The sequence below is a fragment of the Neocloeon triangulifer genome, unplaced genomic scaffold (assembly GCF_031216515.1).
Source record: "Neocloeon triangulifer isolate White Clay Creek 2 clone unplaced genomic scaffold, ASM3121651v1 ptg000003l, whole genome shotgun sequence".
NCBI lineage: Eukaryota > Metazoa > Arthropoda > Insecta > Ephemeroptera > Baetidae > Neocloeon > Neocloeon triangulifer.
In genome coordinates, this window is record NW_026775546.1 from 8176814 (window position 1) to 8191611 (window position 14798).

Sequence of the window (14798 nt, forward strand, 5' to 3'; positions counted from 1 at the left end):
CCCGTCTCTGCGGAACCAGCTCAATTTTCTGAGTGCATTCGGACGGAGGGCGGTTGGCCGGGAATTTTTTCCAACCGACATTCCTTCAGCATTCATCGTTCACTTTCCACTGAAAATCATTTAAGAAAAGGTACTTACGTTATGCAGTAAATCAAAACGGTTTTAAGTTATTTTCATGCAGCAACTACTACTAGTCCCACCTGGCTTTCTTTATTTCTGAAGGAGGCTTATTTTTTTTTGTAACATTTTCGCGGAGCAGCTGGCGTCTTGACGATTTCATAAATTTTGCTTCTTTTTTTGTCAATTTCTCAGATTAATTCGCAGTACAATCGAGGAAACCACGGTGCGATTAATATGTTTTCTTTATTCGCAGACGGAGACACACATGCATTACCAAAGCAATCTTATTTAATTTTATATAATTTTATCCTCCGGTCTTGAATGAATTTGATAGGGATTTTTCTTCGTAGACGAAACTGGAAATTTTCGGTCTTTGTGAACGCAGCAAACAAACCGAGATTCGGAGGAAAACAACGGATATATAATTAAATAAAAACGATTACTGTAATCTTTGTACAATGTATCATAGTTGAATCTCATATCTTACAATAAAAACAAAATACTAATCTATCAAAAGATTCTTTCTCATTACTTAAATCCCTCCGTTTATATAATTTCAAATAAAAAGCATCAAAATTGATTGATTGAATAACTTTCCACACGCTGACAAACATTGAGGTCAGCAAATTTGAGATTTATTGCTTCAATTACACGTCCACGTAATGGAGAACAATTATGCGTATTTTTTTCAAACTAGTTAAAATTTTCAATTTTAATAATGCGTCTTGGGTGCGCAAAGTCACAAAGGTGCGGTATACAATGACCTGTTTGATTTTATCCTTCCCAGAAACTGCACATGAGCAGATTTTACAAGTTTTCCCAAAAATCAACTTTCCTCAAGTCTCTCAAGTTTCTTCGCCGGTTTCCTCCATCTGGCTCAGAAACATCATCAGGAAGTTGATCAACACTTTCAGGGTGCCTTCACGCAGCTTTTGAAATTCTTTCACTAAAATATAATTACATAATTATTTTATATAAATATTTTTTTTTCTTTTTAAATTTATGTTATTTTTACGTGTGGGCTGCAGAAGTCCACGAACAACCACTGACTGGTGGGTAAGCGATGCGGCCAAACGGCGCACAAGGTCCATCTGCACGTCACGACCGATGCCCTGGAGCCGAGCTACGAACCGAATCAGGTACTCCAGTGTATGGGCCGCACTCTTAAAAATTTAGGAGTAATTTAAATTTCAAGAGAAAAAATTATTTATATTAAAATGCATGAGATTCGAAAGGATTTTTTTTTTAATGAATAGAAGAATAAATTTTCAAATTTTCTTTAAATGACGTTGGAAAAAAATAATCTAAGATATTGATATTTTCTGCTTAAAAATCAGGATTTTCTTCAACTTTCAAATAAAAATGGTTGAAATATAAATAAACTTACAGCGTCAAACTTTTTTAAGCAAATGCTGAGATTCTCGCCGCGAACCACAACGGCACTCAGCTCTTCCTTGGTGATAATCGGAATTTTCAGGTGCTCAAGCCATTCGAACAGCACGGCCGCCAGCAGTTGTGCATCACACTCGACCCGCAGTCGGTCCACTGTTGAGTAGCGCGAGTTGAGGTCAATTCGAATTTGCTTCACCTAAAAAAAAAAAAAAACACCCAAAAAATCTTTAATGTGCTTAAAACTTAAAAAGTTATTTATAATTTCAAGAAGAAAAACGGGGTTTTTGTCATCGTTGAGAAAATTGTTAATTTTTGAATAATTAAAAAAAACTATACTTTTGTACCAAAAATAAATTTTTTCAACTGAGGAAAAATTCACTTCCTCGAACCCCTCCTCGAGTACAAACTTTTTCATTAAAAGTATAATTTTTTTTTTAAATTTAAAAAACGGACCTGTTTTCTGAGTGGTTCCTTGGAATGATCGGCGAGGAGTGCGTCGGCCACGTAGCCGGCGGCTCCCTTGAGGTCCTCCTTGGCAGCCGCTTGACGAAGATCGATCTGCGAACTCAATTCCTGGTAACACTCGTTTTCCTGCAGCTTCTGGCCGACGATGCCGTCGCCCAGCACCGCGTCCACGCCGCTGTCGTCGAGACCTGCGTCCGCGTTTATACACAAAATTTGCATTAGCGTTTCCTCAAGTGACGAAACCGTCGAGGGACCTCGCGCGTCAGCAGGACGGCGATGACGTGCGGATTGCATGATTTTCCACTTCCTTGAGCCCCGCGAGATTTCCATCGGCTATTCTCAGCACGATATTTGATGGAAATCACGCTTTACATTTTGGCATAAGAGGTAAGAAAAAATCTCAATTCTCTCCAGAGAAATAGAAAAAATAGTAATTTTTATAATGCTAAAAATTGGGGGAACACTTCCAGTGGAGAAAAAATTCCAGGGGATTTTGGATTAACTTTTTGTTTTTAATTATTATGAAATAAATTATAATTACCTGACATTCCGGAAGCACAAGAGGGCATGTCTGGGGAAATGCAAGTGGTGCTGCTGCTACCACTCGAAACTCCGAGATCACATTCAATTTCTGCGGTGCTTGGCCGGCACGTTGAACCTTTTAAAAAAGGAATCCAATAAATATTATATTTTGCAGATTGGATATGATGCATTAAATCTGCATTAAATTGTTTGTGACTATTTGATTATGAATTTTTAAACTTTTTGATTGGTATAATCGTATCAGTTTTGATCAAAAATTAATTAAATTTTTTTTGAATGATATGCATTAAGGTGCTTATTCATTTTTAATTTCTTTTGTATAAATAAAATGAACAGCAACAGTAAGTTTCTCATTATCCTGATTTATTTAAGTATGTTAGAACCGCAGTTTTGAATATTTAAAAGGAGTTTTTTTTCATATTCTAATTCTTCTGCAAAGAAATGAGATTGGCAATTTTTTGAGCCCTTGAAAAATGGAGCGCTAAATTTTGAAAAAATTGGAAAATATCAAAATATATGTTCCAAATTTATAAATGTTTAAAGGAAATTTAAAAATAAAAAATAGAAATAGATTTAAATTTTCTGAATAATCGCTGAAAATTACAAAAAAATTTTGAACGAACTATTTGAGTTACTCGAGTCTCCGCTACCACCCCGTCCGAGATGGTGCCTGTCCGGGTTGACGCGGTGCGCGATGAAGGCTCTTGTGAATGGCGTCGCCGAGTCCAGCTCGGTGGTGCGTCCGCCGCTCAATTTAATCAGTCTCTCGCACAAAATGAACAAAATCTGAAAAAAGATATTAAAAATTTATTTCCTTAAATTTACGCGCACCTTTGGTACGTATTTGAAGGCCCTGACTTCGTTTCCGTGCAAAATCAGGCGCTGCCGATTGAGGTACTGCACCAGAGAGAACTCGGCCACCTTCTTGTCTTTGCTCAAAAAGTCTCTGTTTCACGAAAGAAATTATTGTTTTTATATTTCCGAGAATTAAATAATTTCAGCCAGACTTGTTGCAGAAAACGATGCACTGCGGAAGTACGAACTGTTCAAACTCTTGCACGCACAGAATCTGACCGCGGGTCTGAACGGCGCTCGGACGCTTCAAGCGAACATACCGAATCGCGTCGTTTGCTCGCACTCGACACGTGTACACCAGGTAGCAGGCGATCAGCACGCCCGTCCTGCCAAGACCTGCAGAAAAGCGTAACTTCATAACACAATTATTATTTAAAAAAAAAAAAAAAAAAAAATCGTGAAATAATCGTTTAGCAACTTTTGAAAATTAGTTTTTTTTTTATTTAAATCAGACAAGTTTTTTAAACGAGAATTAAATGTTACTAATTATTTCTCCTTCAAAAGTGACACATTAGTTATTTTTTTTTTAGGTTTTACACATAATTAGTCGGTTTTGGTCAACATGAAAATGGGTCAATTTGACTTAAAATCGCATAATTTGTGCTCATGTGATGATTTTGGAGCTGAAAAAATTATTTGATCGGCCAAAATTTTCAAGAGGATGAAACCCAGTCTTGATTTTAATCTTTTTTGTGCATTTTTACCGCATGATAAGAAATTTAATTCCAAGGATTATTGATTTAGTATGAAAATAAGCGCAAGAGAAATTTGTGAAAGGCAAAATTTATCGCCTGGAAACAAAACATTCCCCGGCACCACGAGGTTCTACACACTTGAGAAAAAGGGGCAGACTTAAATTTGAAGAATTTCCCACATCGATTCGTGCTCGGCTCGCGTGCCTGACCCTTCCGATCTCACGTCGCTGGATATCAGGCATACACACACACACCGAGAGCAATTCTTTTCCGTTTGCTCGCGAGCTGACCACCGACTCGAGACTCTATCTCGGCAATTTATTTATATCAGCATTAAAACGCAAGATTAAACTGCGTTCTTTATTTTTTATTCCTTTTGTTCTTGAACGATGACGCAAATGCAAGTTGCCCCAGAACTCGACGTATGCGATATTCATCGGAAAAAATAAAAGCTGACATTCAAAATATAAAAATCAAAAGCGGAAATTTTATCAACGATTTTTTTTTAAATCATAACCGGAAAAATACAAGTTTTATAAAATAAAAACATTTTTCGAAGTGAAAATTGGCTTTTTCCTGCAGTGGTCGTAAATCTCCTCGTTTCGAGATCGAGGTCACTTTTATTCCCTGCTTAATTTTATCAGCCATCTCTGCTTCTCTTGCGCCAACAACTTTCCCCGGGTCTAATTCCGGCACGGATTAATAAGTGCCTCTACACGCAATTCCCGTCGATCTTCTGTTCAAACTATTCTCGCCAAACGGATTGAAAATAAAAATCAATTACTCACCTGCATGACAGTGGACGGCGACCTTGCCTTCGGACACGGCGAACGCCATCACCTTGACCATGTCCAGCAGACTGGTCAGACTCGCCTCGCCGTAGTCCTTCCAGCCAAAGTTGTAAAAGAAAACTGCCAAAATCATGATATTAATGAAGAAAATATAAATGCCTCCTGCAAAGTTGGAAGCAGGCAAGCCCGCTTATCTCGAGTGACGCACGCGTTGCCTACTTTGGTGAAGTAGGAGCATGAAAAGGCATGCAGCCCGCAAGTCGGGCGTAAGTTATATAAAAAACCGTCGTGGATTGCAGGCGATAAAAATGCAGAGTTGCTTGAACTTTGTTAAAATGTGACATTTAAATAAAAAAGTTTTAAGAGAAAAATTTATAAGGTATTTCTGCAAAAAATTCTTATTTTTTACATTAATGCCGAATTTTGATTCAATTAAAAACAAATATAATTAATTTTGATTTTTTTATGAAGTTTTTATAAAGTTTATGGCCAAGGAAATGTTTTCATAAATTAATATTTTATATATTATATATATTTTTGGTTATTTTTTTGGAACATTTTTAATTTTAAGAAGAGTTTATTTTTTCCTAAAATTTTTTAATATAATTATTTTATAAATCATTTTTAATTTATGATGAATTAGCTTAATTTGGCTTCGGCACTCACTATTGTGTTTCATGAAAGTGCTAGGGTCGTAGGTGAAGCCGCTGTCCTCGAGGCAGTTGCCGCAGCTTGAGTGTTCGCCTGGCAGCTGCAGGTTTATGATCGAGTTGATGCCCAGTCTGCAAATTATATAAGGATTTTTTTATTAATTCAATCGATTCAATTCAAATAAAGGCAAAATTCAGATGCGCACGTGACGTCGATTTTTTTATGGCTCTTATCGACTTTGTGTCAAGGTGCCCAGCAATTTCTTCCATGGCCATACCGCGATGGAAACAAATTTATGCGAAATAATTGATCCAGAAAAGCTGGTGTTTTTACTATTTTACGTGTTAGCGAAACAACAGCAACATCCGGGAAAATGTAAAACATTTCTGAATATTTTTGAAAATTTTACAAATAGATTTTTTTAACAGGCGAAATACAAGACTTTTAAAACACCAATTTTTTAGGTTTAATCTTAATATTCCAAGATTTGTTGAGCAAAGAATTTGAACGAAAAAAAAAACTACAAAAATTTTGGGCTTAGATTTCATTTAAAATAGTTTTTCACAGATCTTTGAGCCAAAAGCCTGATTATTTCGACCTAATAAAATAGGAATGAATGCACCAATTTCAAAGTTGTTCTTTTTTCGCATTTTTTCTGTGGGATAATTTTTATATAGAAAACCCATCTTTGAGTTTCTTCTCATCAAGATTATTTGCATTAAATAATATTAACATTAATTTTAATCATTTAGTTGAAGATTTTTAATGTAATTATTACTGAGAATAGTGACTAGTATCAATATTAGAACACAAAATAATATTACATGTATACAAAAAGCCATAAGAAGTATAAAAAACTTTTCTATGGTCTTGCATCTTGCTTACCAATAGTGAAATTAGCAAAGATTGGCTGTCAGAATTAACGTTTTTAGTGAATTAAAAAAATAATAGTATATTAAATTCATCAGTCTTTGAATGAATCCATTTTTTTTTTTTTTAAAAATCTTGAATATTTAATTATAAAAAGAAATTCCTACTTTTGAAAGTGCTGGATTAGTTGCTTCTTTTGAATCAGTTCGGTGTTGGGTCGTGCCATGGCCACGATGTCGTCAGTCACCCTTGTAGGGAAAAAAGTTTATAGAGTTGAATTGGGAAAGGATCGCGAGTACAGTACCAGTGGGAGAAGACGCCAGGAATGGCCATCTGTTCGGGTCGCCAGTGGGCCGAGGTCTCGTACTTGCACTTGCGGCCCCCGCAGAAGACAGAGCACTGGAACGTCGGAGGGGTCACCTTTCGCAGGTTCTCCGACAGCTTCGTGTAGTTTGGCTCAGCTGCCGGGGCCACGGCTGACCCCGGCTGCAGGTCGGCGGGCGCCCTCTTGTCCTGCGCTATCATCTGGCAGCCGCAGCTGAAGATAAATTTACAAACACACCGATCAGATAATGCTAATTATTGAAATTAAAAATTTATTTATTACTTAAAAAGGTCAAATAATCTTAAATGAGGATGAAACAAATAATATGGCTTAAATTATTTTATAAATTTTTTGAAGAAAAATCAAACGAAAACTCATTTTAGAGATGATGTTTGAAATATTTAAATTTAATTTAAAATTAAATTCAGTTGAAATTTATTTGAATTTAATTCAACAAAAATTTGTAAATTTTTTTCTGTATTATTTCTTAAGACCGCAGGTGAATAAAGTGAGTTGGTTGAGAAGAAAGCACGCCGGCGGTTGGTGCAATGCAGAGACGGAGGGCCGCGGAAAATTTCCATTTGGTCGGGTGCGAGCGGAAAAGCGATTTAAATTTCAGATGAGGCGCGACAGCAAATTAAAAGGCGGATGCCTAATTTCTCTCTCGCTCGACTTGTCCCGCCAGCCCGGGCTCTAATTAAACGCACGCAATCCCAGGAATAAAACACGTACACTCCTCGACACACACGACGCTGCCACTTCACAGTTGTGCAAATACGTATTGAGATTTTTTAGTTTATTCTATAATTAAATATAAAACAGAATGAAATTATATATTACGCAACTATAAAAATGTATTAATTTTGTTTTGTGAATTTATAAATTTATTATTTATTTTATTTAAAAGCCTAAAATTTTGAGAGTTTATGATGATATATTTATTTTAATTTATTAAAACAAAATAAAATTTAAACAATCATTAAAAAAAAAAAAATTTACAAATTTGTATTAAATTTGTCATAAAATTTTAGGTTACTTTCTTCTGCTTTCTTCTAAGATTGCCACAAATAATTCAAAATATGAAATAAAATTTGTATTTATTTGTAGGAAGGCATTATTTAATATTAGAAAATAAATAGCTGGAGTAAAATATTAAAACAGTAAAATTTAAATAAAGCAAGCAAGTGAATTGTGAATTTACTCATAATCGACTCCTGGCAAATTAGGCATAATTTAAAATTTAAATGTCAATATTGTCAATTCAGGAAAAGGTTTTTTTGCCCGCAATTCTGCGCCTTGATTGCTTTCCGTAGTGAGCACGGCAATCAAACAAAATTATTTGCTCGAGAGCAAACAAACGCGATTCGCGTGTGTGCTGTTGGCGCACAATCGATTTGGCCGATTTAATTTTTGCTCCCGTTGCCGACAGTCCTAGCTGCCGTTTGCACAAACGGATTGCACTGCAAATAGCTGCACGAATTCGGAACATTTGACAAAGTATGCCAACAATTCAAGACTCTAACCAATATTATCTTGCAATTAATAGTCAACATTTATTATTCTTTATTTTTCTTTTCACTAAATAAATAAAACGTTTAAATTACAAGTGTGAATAAATAATTGGACCAATAACAATTTGTTCATAAAAATCAGAATCGCTTCAATCGCTAACAATTTTTTTTATAATATATTTAGTTAAAAGATTTACACAGTATAATATCAATTTCAGTATTTACTTTGAAAAATTTTAACAATAATTACCTTCTAAAACGGTGGACCTGAGGTGGACATACAAAATAAAACGTTTAAAGTAAAAAACTCCAAAAAAATTATTGTCTGTATAAATTTCCAGGAAACGTTTTGCTACATTGTTTACACTTATTTGAAAAAAAAAATTGCAATAAAACAGAGCCCTTCAGAAACAAAAACAAATTTCTTGAAACCCCTAATCAACCTACACTGTGCTAAAGTTTTCAAACAATGTTTTCTTTTTCCATTATTCTCACCTAGCTGGAGCGGGTGTGCATTATCCATACAGCTTGGCGTGCCACCGGCTGACTACTGAAAAGTCAAGTGACACGCACGGAACACCACCCACCCCTGGGGAAAAGCAAAACCCCTCGAGCGCCCTCTCACCACCCCTGCTTTCACCTCCCTGATTTTTGAATTCATTTTCAAATAAAAAGAGCTTCAGGTTCCTCATTAGCGGCGGAGGGAGAATCAACCAAGATTCGTTGATATATTTTGACACGAGGGGGGGGGGGGGTGGCATCTCATAATTTATGTTTGGTGCGTCTGCTGAAAAATTAACGCTCGACTGATAGGTGATGGAAGTTGATGGGACACCTGCTGAGCGCCGGTGGATTATTTATTCTTTACATTATGCATGACGCATCGCGTCCGTCTCCGCATTGCGTGGAGAAAATTATAATCGATCAAGGAAAACAATAAATAACTCGTCTCAATTAGAATAAAATATGGGAGAAGTTTATTTCTCGTGGTCCGGGTAATTTGAATTTTATTAAAACAAGACAAAATTGAATTTAAAGCTAACAAAAGTTTTTTTTAAATATTTATAACGATTTCTCATCCAAATTGTCAAATGTTGTGGATGGAAAATTTGTGTACATGGTGTGGAGACATTTTCACAAATTTTCGTCCCCCTTCTCATTCCGTTTCCATATATCGCGGCCAGGTTGTCTTGGCAACTTGGTCAGCGTAAGTAGGCCGCGCTTTTACAGTGGCTTGTTTGGCCACCTATGCAAACATAAAGGTGCTGGAAAAACTTTTGCACCTTAAATCAAAGAGCACCACTCAATACTCATACGTCAATTGCTAATTTCCTGATTATTGCTGAAGTGGCTGCAATGTTAAACACACAAAAACTGTTAAAAGTCTTGCATATCATATTCAAGGGATAAATTTTTGGAATAAAAATTAAAAATACTGGCATAAAGATTATAGTACTAAATTGTATTTTATATTTAAAGAATTTTTATACTAATTTCCCTTTCGACTTCGACCATGAACAGCAAATTTTGTAAAGTTTTAATATGAGAATTCTATTTCCACTCAATATGCTTTAATTTTTATGTCACAAAACAAATGTTCTAAATTCTTATATGCTTGCAAGAATAGAAAAATGTCTTTGAACGCTATGGATTTTAATTTTATTTTTAATTAGTTTGCTTTCCAAATGTTGCAATCACACATAATTATATTACCATTTATATTCAATCGATTATAAGTATAACAATAATAATAATTTAATAAAAATGTTAAAAATTAATCATCTTTGTTTATGGTAAATTTAATTCATTGTACTTTTGTACTATCTGAATTAAAAACTAACTGAACTATTTCTGTTGTATAACAAGCAGAAAAATAATTGCATCAATTTTCTCAAATCACAGTTCAAATTGCTCCTAATCGCAGCTGAATTAATAATCTCACACCAAGGACTTGCGTTGAGAACGATCACAATCAAATTGAATTCAGACATGTTTGGTCCGTCGAGCGCTCAGGCCACTTTCGGCCGCCTCTTCGGCGTATTTCCTATTGAAGTGGCAGCGGACGGTCACCGACCGTCAACTTTAGGAAAAGCGGCCAGCGGTCTGTGGACTTTCGCGGCACTGGCAGTCGCCGCCTTGGGACCCTTCGTCGTCAGGGCGACCTTCGAGGGCGCGCGACATTTCTCAGGAGGAGTTTTGTGGGCGCTGCTGGTGGCCGTCGTCACCTCGGCGCTCGCTGTCGCCGCAAACATCTTATGGGCTCTGAAGAATGCTGACCGCACTGCAAATTTGTTCACGGTTTGAAGCTCTGTTTAAAAAAAGCCAAAACATGGAACATGGAAAATTTTGTTTTTAAATTCTAAAATTAATTATCTATTTTTTGATACAATAGATTATCTTTTAATTGAAGAACAAGTTCTGTAGACTTATAAATTAAAAAAATTATTTAATATGTATACAAATGAAGTTAAAAAGTTTTGGAAAAAAAATAATTCAATCCTTATTAACATTTTCTTTATCACATTTTTTAAATGTACCAAAATACTATAACATTGTTTAAAATTTTTGATTTATACAAAAAAATTGAAACAGTATTTAACAAAAACTTATCCCTCTCATTGTATTTATAGAAAGTTGGAGTTTTAAAACCACAAGTAATTCCACCTAGCAAGGACCAGAGCCCTCGGTTGCATCTGCTGGTTCTCTTTGACACGCTCAGAGCCGTGGGCGAAGCCCTTCGTCTGGCAGCCACTCTGCAGATGCAATTTTCTCCAGAGAAAGTTGCCTACTGGCTGCTCTTCTGCGTGATCCACTTGGCTCCACTAGCCATCGACATGCAGATATGGGCACTGAGCTTGTTTCTCGAAAAGGGCTTTGGATTCATCAACGATGGTCTTAAGAACGTCATTGTTTCAGTAAGTAAAAAACTTGCTTACAATGAATCAGCTTAAGTCAAACTCTAAGTAAATATAAAAAATTTCAATATCTCTTTTTATATGCTCAGAAATATTTCTTTAAATAATTTTTCAAATTCAAATCATTAAATTTTCTGCAATAAATTAAAAAAAAAAGCGGAAAATGCACAAAAATTACTTTTTTGAAATTGCCAAAATCAATAATAATTTTTGTGATTTACAACCATAAAAATTATTTCCTTAAACTCTCTTCTTTTCAGGATTTTTATTTACAAAATAAGTTATTTTGGCATAAAGATTGTTTTTATTATTAATTGACTCCCTGAACTAATCTTCCTTTCCAAATTTGATGCAATTATTTCTGAAAGGGTGGAGCGAGCAAGAAAAATTCTGACTTATTCTGGAAGCGGCTGCCTATGGAGTCACGAGTGAGCGACCTTCGTCGTCTGCATGCCGATCTTCGCACCTTGGCTTCTGAGGTGAACGACCGCTACGGCCTTGACATGCTGGTGACCATCGTGATGGGCAGACTGCTGGTCGTATTGTTTCTCTACGCAATGGTGGCTACTTTGCTGCGTGGCCAGTTGCCTTTGGCGCCACAAAACGCCCTTCTCGAGGCCCACCTTGCTCTTGGCGTTTTGGCTGCCTTTGCCAGGGTATACGCTCTCTGCCACCGGTTTCAAAGGGTGGCGTCCGAGGCGGCCACGGCCCTCGACCATCTCCAGCGCCTCAGCGTGGAAAAATTTTTTGACCACAGAGTTTCTGAAGAGGTAATTTACTAAAATTTAGTATTTACAAAAAGAAAGAAAAAATATATAATCTTTTAGGTCCATATTTTCAGCATGCAGGTGCAAAGCTGCCCGGTTCAATTTACAGCGCTTGGATTTTTCCCACTGGACATCGCCCTAATCTCTTCTGTAAACCAAACATATCATATTTTTTTAACTCTAAAATATAATTTTATCTATATTTCAGATAGTTGGAACTGTTATGACCTATTTGGTGATTTTGATTCAATTCGAGTCAGGTGATGGCGAAAAAACATAAAAGTTTTAATCAGAACAAAAATGCGTCAAGGCACTAGAATTGTCTTATTGTACGAAGACTCGACTTGTGAGTTTTGACACAATTTCATAAATTATCACGGTTCAGTCAGTTGATCACGATGTTGGTGACGGTGACATAAGTTTTTCCAAAGATGCCGGTGTTTTTGGGCATTCACTTGAAAGTACCTCACAACCAGTCTCAGTTATCAAAACATCATCTTCAATTCTAATACCAATGCCTCTAAATTCCTCTGGTGAGCTTTTGTTTTCAGGTCGTATGTACAATCCTATTAAAATAAAAACTTCTGTTATAAATTAAATTTTAAAATAAAAAATATTGATTGCTCTACCTGGTTCAACGGTGATAATCATGCCTGGTTGAACAGGGATGCTGTGTGAGACGGAGGGAGTATCATGAATGTCCATGCCAAGGAAGTGACTCACATGGTGAGGGCAGTAAGAGTGAGCACCCTTGAAATTGCAAACTTAAAGTTAAAAAAACAAAAAAACAAGTGAAGTGAGAAACTCACTGCCATGAGTTCTTGTCCGCTTGACGTGGGCGGCAAAAGACAGAGGTCTTTCAAGTTGGCACCCAACAGCCGGCACATTTCAGCAAATAATTGATTCAAAGTTGGTCTATTCGTCTTCAGCAATTCGATCAGTCGCTGCTGAACATCAAGGACAGCTTCGTAGGCGGCCAGCTGAGGTCCAGAAAAGCGGCCGTTCAGGGGCCACGTCCGGGTGATATCACTGTTATACCCAAAGAACTCACACCCTGTGTAAAAATTGAAAAACCAACATAAATATTTAATATTATGGCAAAATCCACAGTAAATTAATAACAATTTGTTTGACAAACTAAATAAACTTTTACGTTCAAAAATAAATTACTGAAATTCCAAGAGAATAAAATTCCAATTTTAAAAATTTTTCAGTCTTAATATATTAGTTCAAATTTTGGCCATCTTAGTTTTGTTTTTATTTTATTTTTTTTTTTTTTTTATAAATTTCCAGTCTCCCATTAACAGTTTTTAAATAATACAGATTCCGAAAAGAAATTTGGTCATTTTAGATTGGTATGAATACTGATTCTCATTTACAGAATTTTCTTTACTCGAGTTGAAAAAAACTAACCCGCGTCCATGAGTGCCAAATCTCCACTCCGACCTCTATTGTTATTCGAAATATAGTGGATTGTGTTTGTCCGTGTGCCTGTCGCCACTACTGGAGGGTAGCCAAGTTGTTGGGCGCCTCTCCTGAGACACTCGAATTCAACTCGAGCCGCAATACTACTCTCCTCAACAAAATCAGCACCTGCAATATATTTATTATTAAATTTAATAATTTAAAAAAGAGGAGAAATCTTACCCTGCCGGTTAACTACGTTTTCCAGGGAAATAGTTTTGGCAATGGCACGGCCGCCGATTTGGGCTGCCTGGCGCATGAGTTCGATTTCCGAAGACGACTTGATCACCCGCAAATTATGAAGTAAAGGGCGCGTTGACTTCAGTTGCAGACTGGATGACTGTTTTTCTACAAATTTGTCAGCCGCTGAACGCAAGGAACCAATCGGCGAAGGAGACTCATTCTTTTCATACCTTTAAAAAATTTAATTTATAGTTAAAAAAAAAAAATAAAGATTTATCTAACCACACAGCAGGGGTCTGTTGTCTGTCCTTCACAGAACCTTCAAGGTATCTGTTCAATTCTGCAGCCGGAAGTACTTGATCGACACCAAAAAGGTCAGCTGTGTTTTTGGAAGCGCCAAATCGAGGTCCGTCCCACAACTCTTTGGCAGGATCGGCGCCTCGAACAAACAGGACTGTCTCGCTGGCTGCACGGTCTGCCCTGATGAGCAAAGCAGAACCTGGTTCCTGGCAGCCGCTCAGATACAACAGGTCTGAGGTTTGACGGTAAGGACGAGGAATTTTCTCGGACAGGAATTGCTCTGGTGCGGATGGGAAGATCGCTAATACAGGAGCCTCCTTTTCGTCCGATTGTTTATGAATTTCCTCGAGCAAATGCGACCTGCGACGTTGAAATTCACACTTTCGCATTCCCGGAAGAATCTGTGGTGTCAATAAATTTAAAATTATAATTATGTATTAAAAATAAAATAAATAAATTATATAATATACCTCGCCCTCTTTTAAAAGGTGTGGGTGAGTAAAAGAAGTCGGCTGACCTGCTGGCACATTATTTAACGCACCGAATAGACGAACATTTCTTTGTCCTAAAATTAAAATGGTAATAGAAACAATATAAGCAAATCTACCAAGAAGTAGTATTTTATGCACCTTGTCCGCGCAAGGCAAACCGGCTGAAATTCCTTAGCATAATTTATGTATTTTCTTTTAAGTTTCTGGGCCAATTATATGCTTCATAATTTAAATTTTAACATTAAAAATTCTTCTTCTAGCTGAAGAGACTTAAAGTTAAAAACAGATGCTAAGTATACATTGATGAATGAATAGACAAACAAGCGAAAATGAGCAGTATTTTGTTCATTTCTCTTACTCCTCCGGCACAGCATGAGAGGTATGTACTATGTTTACTTATCATCAGCTGGGCGCCGTCAGAGAGCAGCACTGATTGGGTCCGCTGCATAAATTTAATATT

At 36.5% G+C, this 14798-nt stretch overlaps 3 protein-coding genes across 3 annotated transcripts; 1 reads left to right on the forward strand and 2 right to left on the reverse strand.

Moving 5' to 3' along the window:
* Nucleotides 1-706: 706 nt before the first annotated feature.
* Nucleotides 707-8843, reverse strand: LOC132205722 (protein tyrosine phosphatase domain-containing protein 1-like). The gene is made up of 13 exons (XM_059634978.1): nucleotides 8714-8843; nucleotides 6687-6920; nucleotides 6550-6630; nucleotides 5528-5643; nucleotides 4859-4981; nucleotides 3528-3711; nucleotides 3352-3466; nucleotides 3144-3306; nucleotides 2519-2635; nucleotides 1966-2165; nucleotides 1508-1708; nucleotides 1136-1283; nucleotides 707-1066 (listed from the first exon to the last, which is right to left on the reverse strand). The coding sequence occupies exons 2-13, from the start codon at nucleotides 6905-6907 to the stop codon at nucleotides 966-968; spliced, it is 1770 nt and encodes a 589-aa protein (XP_059490961.1). The 5' UTR covers nucleotides 6908-6920; nucleotides 8714-8843; the 3' UTR covers nucleotides 707-965.
* A 1364-nt stretch (nucleotides 8844-10207) lies between these two features.
* LOC132205747 (gustatory receptor 68a-like) lies at nucleotides 10208-12456 on the forward strand. The gene is made up of 5 exons (XM_059635006.1): nucleotides 10208-10516; nucleotides 10849-11133; nucleotides 11502-11903; nucleotides 11961-12050; nucleotides 12109-12456. The coding sequence occupies exons 1-5, from the start codon at nucleotides 10208-10210 to the stop codon at nucleotides 12178-12180; spliced, it is 1158 nt and encodes a 385-aa protein (XP_059490989.1). The 3' UTR covers nucleotides 12181-12456.
* LOC132205723 (xaa-Pro aminopeptidase 3-like) lies at nucleotides 12162-14726 on the reverse strand. The gene is made up of 8 exons (XM_059634979.1): nucleotides 14477-14726; nucleotides 14318-14412; nucleotides 13830-14248; nucleotides 13548-13777; nucleotides 13314-13493; nucleotides 12710-12954; nucleotides 12530-12650; nucleotides 12162-12466 (listed from the first exon to the last, which is right to left on the reverse strand). Exons 1-8 carry the CDS (start codon nucleotides 14514-14516, stop codon nucleotides 12294-12296), a joined length of 1503 nt encoding a protein of 500 aa, XP_059490962.1. The 5' UTR covers nucleotides 14517-14726; the 3' UTR covers nucleotides 12162-12293.
* Nucleotides 14727-14798: the final 72 nt, after the last annotated feature.